The sequence below is a fragment of the Geospiza fortis genome, unplaced genomic scaffold (assembly GCF_000277835.1).
Source record: "Geospiza fortis unplaced genomic scaffold, GeoFor_1.0 scaffold186, whole genome shotgun sequence".
Taxonomy (NCBI): domain Eukaryota; kingdom Metazoa; phylum Chordata; class Aves; order Passeriformes; family Thraupidae; genus Geospiza; species Geospiza fortis.
Genome location: NW_005054331.1, coordinates 6,203,120 through 6,212,794, shown reverse-complemented (window position 1 = coordinate 6,212,794; position 9,675 = coordinate 6,203,120). Strand labels below are relative to the sequence as shown.

The 9,675-nt window shown below is 37.5% G+C and overlaps 1 protein-coding gene across 1 annotated transcript in view; it reads left to right on the top strand.

The window, feature by feature from the left end:
* The window catches only part of NUP205 (nucleoporin 205), a 42,125-nt gene extending 33,209 nt beyond the window's left edge, over positions 1 to 8,916 (top strand). Inside the window, exons 32-42 of the mRNA XM_014307270.2 lie at positions 1 to 102; positions 1,185 to 1,323; positions 1,536 to 1,662; positions 2,594 to 2,670; positions 3,463 to 3,591; positions 4,125 to 4,251; positions 4,912 to 5,078; positions 5,486 to 5,609; positions 6,427 to 6,555; positions 7,243 to 7,316; positions 8,381 to 8,916. The exon at positions 1 to 102 is cut by the window's left edge and continues 12 nt beyond it. Coding sequence (XP_014162745.1) covers positions 1 to 102; positions 1,185 to 1,323; positions 1,536 to 1,662; positions 2,594 to 2,670; positions 3,463 to 3,591; positions 4,125 to 4,251; positions 4,912 to 5,078; positions 5,486 to 5,609; positions 6,427 to 6,555; positions 7,243 to 7,316; positions 8,381 to 8,533 — 1,348 coding nt within the window. The 3' untranslated portion in view covers positions 8,534 to 8,916. The remainder of the gene's footprint in view (positions 103 to 1,184; positions 1,324 to 1,535; positions 1,663 to 2,593; positions 2,671 to 3,462; positions 3,592 to 4,124; positions 4,252 to 4,911; positions 5,079 to 5,485; positions 5,610 to 6,426; positions 6,556 to 7,242; positions 7,317 to 8,380) is intronic.
* Positions 8,917 to 9,675: the final 759 nt, after the last annotated feature.

Genomic DNA, 9,675 nt, shown 5'->3' with positions numbered 1-9,675 from the left:
CAAAAGTCAGCAAGGTGCGTTAGAGCTGCTGCGGTCTGGCGTCATTGTGCGGCTGGCACAGTGCCAAGTGTATGACATGCGACCCGAAACAGACCATCAGGGGTAAGTGGTGCTTCCCTGGCTGGGGGTGAACCATAACACAGTCTTTCTGGAAGCACATCACATCTTTTTATAGCCTCGTGATTTTTGAGTAATGATTGTGGGTTTATTCTTTGTGTGTATGTTTCTTAAACCTATCAGTTCAGTTTAAAGCTACCTTTTATTGAGAGGAAAATTTCAGATGTGGGTATGAGGTTGTACTTGCATGCTAATTACTTAGACTACATAAAAATATATTTGATATCTCAGATAAAAATTATTATTATTAAATAATTCATACTGTAACGTTTGACAAAAAGCTTACAAAGAGCTTAAGCTTGTAAACTTATTTTCGGGGCTTTGCAGTTTGTGAAGGGCAGAGTCTGTCCTCCACCGTAAAGCATTGAGAGAGCAGTGAATTAAATGCTATTTCAGGAATATTTTATGATGTGTTTAAAAAAAAAATTCACAGTTATATATTGCTTGACAAGTTTCTTGATGTGTTGCCACGTTAGTCATTGTGAGGTGATTAAGAGAAGATCTCAGAGAAAGAAATTCCTTATTTAGGGGAAATTACCTGGATTGATTTCAAGCCTTGGTTCCTTTTTTAAACTCGCAGTTCTTAATAACACACTGAGAGTTCAAATGCTTTGGAAAAATTTAAGACTTAGACAAGGTATACTGTTTGAAAGTTCCAATTAGACATAGTAAGATTGTATATCCTACAGGACATTTGTGGAGGACTGTATTTAACAGTTAGAATTAAGTACAACTCTTTAGAATTAAGTACAACTCTTCCTAAAATATTTGAGAATACCTAGTTTTGTATATCAGTAAGCAGGTATTGTATTTCTGCAACGAAGTTACCTGGTTTAGTGTAGCATAATACAAAGAAGTAATTTTCTCAGTTTAAACAAAATGTCTAGCAGCAGCTGTATATCATAAATGTGTTGCTTTTCCAATATCAAGTCAGTTTAGGTCTAGACATCTTACTGAAATATTAATGGTTTAGGTTCTTGAGTGACTGTAGGCTGAGGCTCTGCCTCACTAGTGGACTCCACTTTTTATCTTCTTTTTTTTTCTCCCTTCTTTTTATACCTGCTAAGAATGTATGCAATGAGAGATCCCCCAGTCTTCATCCCTGCTCCAGTGGAACGTTACCGCCAGATTCTGCTTCCAGCTCTTCAGCTGTGCCAAGTGATCCTCACCTCCAGCATGGCACAGCACTTGCAAGCTGCAGGACAAGTAAGTTGCAAAACTTGCTTGAGTCCCACTGGTATTGCTCATTCAAAGAAATTATGTGTGCCTTTGCTCTGACAGTAAGTTGTTTAGTTTTTTTTAATCTCATCCTCACTGGTACATGAGGTCTTTTAAAGTTCTTCAGAAGCATTGTTTCCTCTCTGCTTGCCATTAAATTTAGAGTCATTCATATTTTCTATTTTTTTCTTGTGGTGCAGGTTTTGCAGTTCCTGATTTCCCATTCAGATACTATCCAGGCAATCCTGAGGTGTCAAGATGTAAGTGCTGGATCTCTCCAGGAGCTGGCCTCCCTGACAGGAATAATCAGCAAGGCAGCATTGCCTGGTAGGAACTGCTGTTTTGAAGTCTCAACCCCATTTGTGTGAATCTCAGGCTTTGTTCTCTGTAAAGAAACAGTAAGACAGAAGAGAACATCCGTGACAATACAGATTTTTTTTGATGTGTAGAGCTCTGAGAAAAATAAATGTTAAATAATTTTTCTTGAAGTAAATACGCTGTAGAGATAGTGCTCTTACCCATATGTATCTGACTTCCCATTTTCTTTCCATCATGCTACCTCACACTAAGTACTTTTTGTCTTGGAGGTGACTTACAAATAGAAATGCTCAAAGTATCTGTGGTATCTTCAAAAAACCAATTTTTATTCAATAAATTGTGTAACTGAGGAAATTAAGATAGAAAATTGTTTGTATACCCATTTTTAAAATGTCTTCTCTGTTTTTATTTGTTTAAAATAAAAAGTTTCCAGGAGGAAAGCGCTGCAGATTAGCATACTGCCATTTTTCTTGGGTAACTTACCTTCACAAAGGGCTAATAATGATTGTGATGGATATAGTGGTTTCTTCTGCATGCTTACCAGTTCAAAATAACTCCTCTATTTTGATTTAATGGTTTCCTTTGTTCAGGAGAGATGTTTGACTACTATAGAAAGGAGTGCAGAGCTGTAGGTTAAGCCCAGGTGCTTCTTCGCTTACAGTATACAGAGCTTTGCACAACAGCTGTAATTCCCATGCCAGCCTCCCTTCCTCCTTGCCCCCATTTAATTACTTACCAGAACAGTAAGCTACATGCTCTTATGTATCTCCTGGTAGCTGCATTCATATCTGAATGTTTTGCTCAAAAAATATGCAAAATACAAGTTGAATGTTTGGCTGAAATACTTCTGAACAATGCTTGTATTTAAATGTATATAATGCGCAAATCTGTTAAAAAAACCCCAAACAAACAGTTACTTAATGGCTCTATCTTTCATCAGGAGTGCTAAATGAGCTGGACATGGATGTTAATGAAGGGACACAGATGGAGCTACAAGGATACATAGGGCGATTTCAGGTAATAAAGTCATATATTTAAGCCATGTCCTTTTAGAATTGGCTATCTGGATGTGGTTCTTCCTGTTTTTTTTTTTTTTTTACTTTGAATAGTAGCAGTTGGGAAAGAGATGTTTTCCAGCATCAAGAAGAATGTGTGAGGGTGTTTTTGTGGGAGTGGGATGGGGTTTTGGTGGTCTGCTTTTTGGTGTCTCCCCACACTTCCCTGTGCAGTAGAAAAGATAACATTTGACAACATCAGGGTTGCATCAGGGACTTTGTTTCCCTTCCTAGCTTAGGACTTAGGTGAAGAGAAAAATTTGAAGCCAATACCAAAGCATGTGAAGTAATGCAGAAACAGTCTGTTACCACTTGGGCCATGAGCATGTCTCCAGCTCAACAATTTGGTGTAGCATACATGCTAGTGATTCATTTATTTATTACTGAAGTAGTTTTTGTACTTTACTTTTATTGAATGTTAGATTTTGTTTGTCTATATAGGTAAAGGTGTTTTAGGTGTGGGAATGGGTAGACCTAAACTGTCATTGATAGTATTCTGTATAATAGTCTGCAGGAGACACAAGAAAAGCTGTGCATTTGTGAATTGCACTCATTTCTCATTGGCAATGTTTTAGGGTGCCATTAATTTCTAAATTAAATCAAGGTAAGTTAAAACACTAAAAGCTTAAATTTTGTGTACAAAGCGCTAAAAGTTTTATCTGCATTACTTTCTTAATACTGTGTTTTAAGGGACATGTATCACTTAGGTGAAAAGAATTGTGCACTTGATTTAAATGTTTCTTTCTTATGGCAGCGCCAGTGCTTAGGACTTCTGAGTCGGTTTGGAGGGTCAGACAGGCTACGGCAGTTCAAGCTGCAAGATGATAACGTAGCAGGAGACAGATTGAACAAAAGGGATGAAATTGAGTTGGCCATGCAACAGGTAAGGACACAAGATACAAGAAGCTTCGGTCTCAACATTTTACCTGCTGTGCAGATTTGTTTGGTTATCATTATTTCGTATGATAGTGGTAATGCTCTACACTGGTTTTAGTGTGGTATAGGAGTCCACATTTTATTTAAAGTAATCCTTGAAAATGTATTTACTTACATTTGCATTAGAAACCTTTATTGTTTTGCATACAAACTCTGTGAATTTTGAAGGCTTAAATTGATAGAAATGTTCAAAATGAAAGCTGTGTATAGAGGGTAATGGCTAACACTAACTTAAAGCCTAAGGGGACTTAAAATTATCCAGAAATTCTAGCAGGTTTGGGAAAGAGGCAAAGTTGCAAGTCGTAGACTTGCAGTAGAAGAGAGTTTGTAACCGATGAGAACATAGATCATCACATTCTGGTGAGAAGAGAGGAGCAAAGCATATTGTTCACTGACATTTGTCCATGTAAAATTTAATGCTTCAAAGCCTGTAGATGCTGTAATTGACATGCTGTCTTTTTTTCCCCCCTTTGTTGGCAGATCTGTGCCAACGTGATGGAATACTGTGAGTCACTGATGTTGCAAAGTGCCCCCAGTTTCCAGCACACTGTTTGTCTGTTTACTCCCAGCCTGTCAGAGTCAGCCAACCGAGATGGGCCTCGGCAGGGTGAGATTTTTGACTTGCTGTTTTATGAGCCTGAACAGTGTGACATTTAGGCTACTAGAAAATAGTGAACCAAAGGCTGTAGTTTCATATACTGTTTAAGTCACTTTATTCTCATTCTGGAATCCATGCTTGTTCAACCTTGCTCTAAGCCAAATCAGGAAACTAATCCTAGTTAAAACTAACAAATTATTTTTTCATTCACAGCCTCAGAAATATATGCCAGTAAAGAAATGTGTGTATGTAAATAAATAGCACAAGACAGGGGAAAGTCAAGTTCAGATTTCAGCATCTGTGCTGGATTACATTATTTGAAACTAGGTCCTCATTTATGACATGTAAGATGTGTTTTGATTGGAACTCTATTACAACACATGGCAGGAGTTTACACTGTGTTATTATGCACTTGAATGGCTAAAATATGTAAAGTCTTCTAATCTAGTTACATTTCACATTTTGCACTCACTACTGCACTAGGCTGACTGTCTTTTAGTACTGCAGTCACAGAACTTTTTGCCTAGACTTACATTTAGGTTCTTTCTGACACAAGGGCAAAATATACTTGCCAGTGCTTTCTGGTCTAGGTTATTGACAGAGAGCACAGCTTATTGATTTCTTGGGGGTTTATAAGTTTTGTTTTCTTATCTTCAACATCTTGTCTAGATACACAAGCACCAGTGGTCCCATATTGGCACTTGCCTGGCCTGGGCATTATTGTTTATCTGCTGAAACAGAGCACTAGTGATTTCTTCAGTTACTATGACAGCCATCGTCAGAGTGTTAACAAACTGCAAAATGTGGAGCAACTGCCACCAGATGAAATAAAAGAGGTAATTGTTCTTCTGACTCCGTAGATTCTGTATTGTAGTAACTTGGACACAGCTGTAACAAAGGCTCCAAAGCATCATTGATAAGCAAGTAGTTCCACTTCTTGTGCATATTCTTTTCTGCTCTCGGTGAAGGGGGTCCATAGAATGAGTGATCTAAAACTTCAGGGAGAATATTTGGCTTAACTTTGTGAAAGTTGTGACTTTCATTATAGTTGCTTGGACATGGTTTTCATTTTTCCATTTTTTGGTCACCAAGGTTATGCAAATTTAAAATAGAGAGTAAGGGTTGTAAAGAAATAGTAGCTTAGAAGAAAGTTCTAGATATTAGTAAGTAATCTTATTTGTTTATTTCTCTTGATGTTCTGTAATTTGCTACTGTTTTTCTGTTTTTTCTCTTCCCATCACAGTTGTGTCAGTCAGTTATGCCAGCTGGGGTTGACAAGATTTCCACTTCCCAAAAATACGTATTGGCAAGGCGGCGCCTAGTGAAACTAATAAATAACCGAGCCAAGTTGCTATCCCTCTGTTCCTGTATCCTTCTAAAATTGAAATGACCCTCAAGGTGATGATCCAGAAAAGCAGAGAGATAGAAACAGAGTTTTTTTGCCTGGATTTCTGATACTTTGAACAAAAATTCTTTGCAAAAAGTAAATTTGAAATACTGACAGTTAACTTAGGAGGGTATTCCTCTGCTACTGCCGGAATGTAAGGATTTTCAAGTTAGTAATTCCCATTTTGAAACCCAGCTAGGACTTTCTGCAATATGCCAATAAAGGAATTGTTACAGCCCAGCTCTTCAATTTCAGTGTCCAGACCCCATAAACATTCACACATGTCCAAGTGTGGTGGAAGAAATACTTTGAAAAATAATTTTGATGTGTCTGTCATAATAGGAGTTTGTATTCTTACAGCCAACCTTGCATAAACCTGAATCTCATAAACACCAGTAATTCTATGGAAATAACCAGTCATGCACAAAAGAATTGTCTTCAATAGATCAGAATTTTCCTCTGCAACCTCCCTTGGGAAAGTTGTGCTCTTGCACATTTTGTCAGCTAAGATGTTCCTGCCGCGCCTGGATTTATAACCTCAGCTTTACTGTGTGCAGCTGAGGCACCTTTACAAACCACATGAGCACTCCATACTCTGCTCTCCTCCTGAGGGCTGGATTGAGGCTCTGCAGGGTGATGAGGGCAGTGAGATCCATCACTGGGATGTGGCAGTGAAGGAGGTGACAGGTGGTTAGCTGGTATCTTCAGCTGTTTCCAAGTATGTAAATATGCTCATACAGTAAATGTGCAATCCAAAGACAAACAAATTGGAGTCCTTCACTGAGATGTGTATGCAGATATCATAGAAATATGTCTCTTCATCCTTTGGCGCCATCTGGAACACTACCTACTGCACTGCACACCCACTGACTCCCAAGACCCACTGCTGTCCTCTAGGATGTCATTTAAGAAAGGAAGGCTGCAAGGTAAAATTTCTCAAGCATCAAAATGCCTTTGAATAACTTCTTGTGATTAGCTTTAAAGGTGATTTCCTACAATTAATATCTTGCCTTTTATATTTAATAAAAGAGATTTTGTTTGGATTTGGCACACCTTTGCATATTCCACCAGAGAACTAGCATTTCTGCTATTGTTTCCCAGACTCCTGTTTGTGTATTACACATAGTCTCCAAAGGAAAGTAAAAGTAACTTTTTTTTTTATTTCTGCCCTTCAAACTAACTGAAGTTCAGCTAATACAATCAGATAAGTGATCCAAAATAGTGTATAGGAAAATATTTCAATATAATCTAAGATGAAATTATGAAAGAAAGTTAATATTGGTGGTTTTAAATGATTAAAATTATAGCCACCATTGATTTACCAGAGAATTTTAAGTTTGTTGAATTTCATCTTTTAAAAATAGAAAGAAAATGGAAGGAAATCAGGGAGAGTGGATTTGCAGAAGAGTGCCATGTTGTGTGATCAAAATTATTTATGACTCACTGTTTATGTATTTTCTCTAAGTCATTTAAGTCAAAAAATAAGTGTAATTTCTAATGCATAAGTTTACTTTTGGATCAAATTGGAACATTTTTAAATTTGTCATATGACTAGATACAGAGATAGTGTGGGGCAGCCAACACAATTTTAACATCTTGTTTTCTATTGCCAGATTCCTTTGGATCAGAGCCAAGCTTGGATTTCAGTAGTGGACTGAATCGAGTGAGCCAGCACGATATAGACCAGGTGAGATGTGACAGTCTGCTGCAGGGTACAGAAGGCTCCTGGCTACCCTGCTGCTATTAGAAGCAGTCTGACTGTTGTTTTCCCACTTCTGAACAACCTGCAGTAACACCAACAGCATAGAACTTAATTTAGGATTAGTGAAGCATTACAAAATTGTTTTGGAAAATATTGTGAAACAGGTGGCACTTTTACTGCTGTGCACATATATTTGAATCTTAAGATAAAAAGTTTAGTAAAAAATGAGCTATACTTATAAAATAATCGTTCTTTTTCTCTTACCAGCCAGTCAAATGGTGTTTTTTAATAACAGCTTTCCAAAAACACCAGATATCCTTGAAAGACCTGCAATATGAGAGCCAGTTTCTCAATTTTCTGTGATCAAACTGTTCACTATGGGTCAGCTTCAGCTAGGCTATAGATAAATGAGATCAAAAGGGTAACAGGAACTGAGGAGACTATTAAATGTGAATGGTAGAATAGAAGTAATTTCACTTAAACAGAAATAAAATAGTTTGTGTAAATTTGATGCAGAAGTGGCAGGAAAAAAAGATTGATAAATCTCACTGACATTTCTATGACTATGCAGAAAACAATTGTTCGTCAAAACAGCAGTCCCAAGTACCTTTATGAGATTTAGGACTGTAAGAAAAGTTGTTGTGTGTTTTGTGATGAGGCATGTGTCATTTATTTTGTTTGTTCAAAAGTAAAGTGTACAGTATCATCTTGGTAAAATACTTAAAATGTAGTTAATTCAGTGACTCTTTACATATGCATTAATGAAAGAATGTTGTTGGTGCACACAGCCTCTCTAAAGAGTCCCTAAAGGACTAGGAAAATTTTAATTGGAAGATGTGTTTGTATGACTCTGAGTGAAGAAGCTGAATTATAACCAATAATTCCTAAAACAGAATAAGTAGTACTTATTAGAGAAAAAAAAATATTATTTGTAAAGTAGATCAGAGAATAAATCATAGTGAAGGGGTTGACAGGCAGTGGATGATAAGCTGGCATTTCAGGAAGAAAAGATTTTGTATTGATGACTGCATCAAATCTCTGTTTCTCAGCTTCAGATTGAAGCTACAAACAGCTTTGGTGAATCTCTGCAGAAGAAGCTCCTGGACATTGAGGGTTTATATTCCAAGATTCGCTCGCGGTACACCTTTATTCAAGCTCTCGTTAGACGTATCCGCGGTCTCCTAAGGATATCAAGGACCTAAAGGACACTTGGTAGATGCTGCTTGCCCAGTGAAGCTGTGTACTAGGGCAGGCCTTCTGGATCATTGCATTTTATAGATCAGACATTTTCTAAATACTGCCAAAATTATTTTGTTACTTTTTTTTTATCCCTGTGGATGAGTTTTGTGTATTCTTTCCTACTGCTCCCAACGTGACATTAAAAATAAAGAATTCTTTTTGACTGAGTTATGAATAATGTAAAATTTCAAGCAAGAAAGAATTCTAATGGAGGGCTTCAAGGAAACAGGAAGTTCTGCAGCTGTGATGATACTACATTTGTTGATGCTTTCAGAGAAAACTAAAACATCTTTGTCTGTGTTGTTCCTGTTTCACACAGAGATTTAATGAAACCATCGAGTTGAAACCATCGAGTTCATGTGTCATCACTTGCAGACTGATTACTGTGGTGTGGATTTTATATTCATTTGCACTGTGAACTGCTAATTTCTGCTTCCCCTTATCCTGCCTTTTTTTTCAGCTGGAAGAAGTACAAGCTGCTTCTCTTTGAACAGGTTTAAATTAGAAAAGTGATAAAGGTCATGGAAGGTAACTGCTATAGGTTTGGGTCTTGTGGCTGGGGGAATAAAGGTTCTTGTGCTTTTCTTGCTGCAACACAAGTATAAGGACAGAATAAAGTGCATGGGGAGGAAGCCAGTAATCATGAGTGGTAGGTTGGTTCTATAGTTAGATTGTTCTATGAGACTTTCATATATCCCTGTATCTTCTGTAAAAAAGCTATTAAAAAAAAGCATAATCATTGATTATTGACATGAGATCTGTTGCACTTCTCCCTTAACTCAGTCTGAGCTTACGGCCCAGTTCATGTGTGCCTTGTACATTATATTTGCTCTGACTTTTCTTTATGTAATAGTTCACATTTTTTATGATTTTATATTTACTTATCTGCGCAACCTAATTACATGGATGACATCATTTTTATGCAGGGACGATGACAGTGCTGCTGTCAGGTGAGCGTGTTAGTTCATCCATAGGATCAGCCTGCTATCAGTGTTACGCAGCCGGACTTTGTTCACTTCCAGCCGGGAATGTTTCTTGCTTCTTCCCCAGTCGTAGAGAACCAGTCCCTAATCCAAGAAGCGTGCTGGCTCCGAGGACTCCCCCC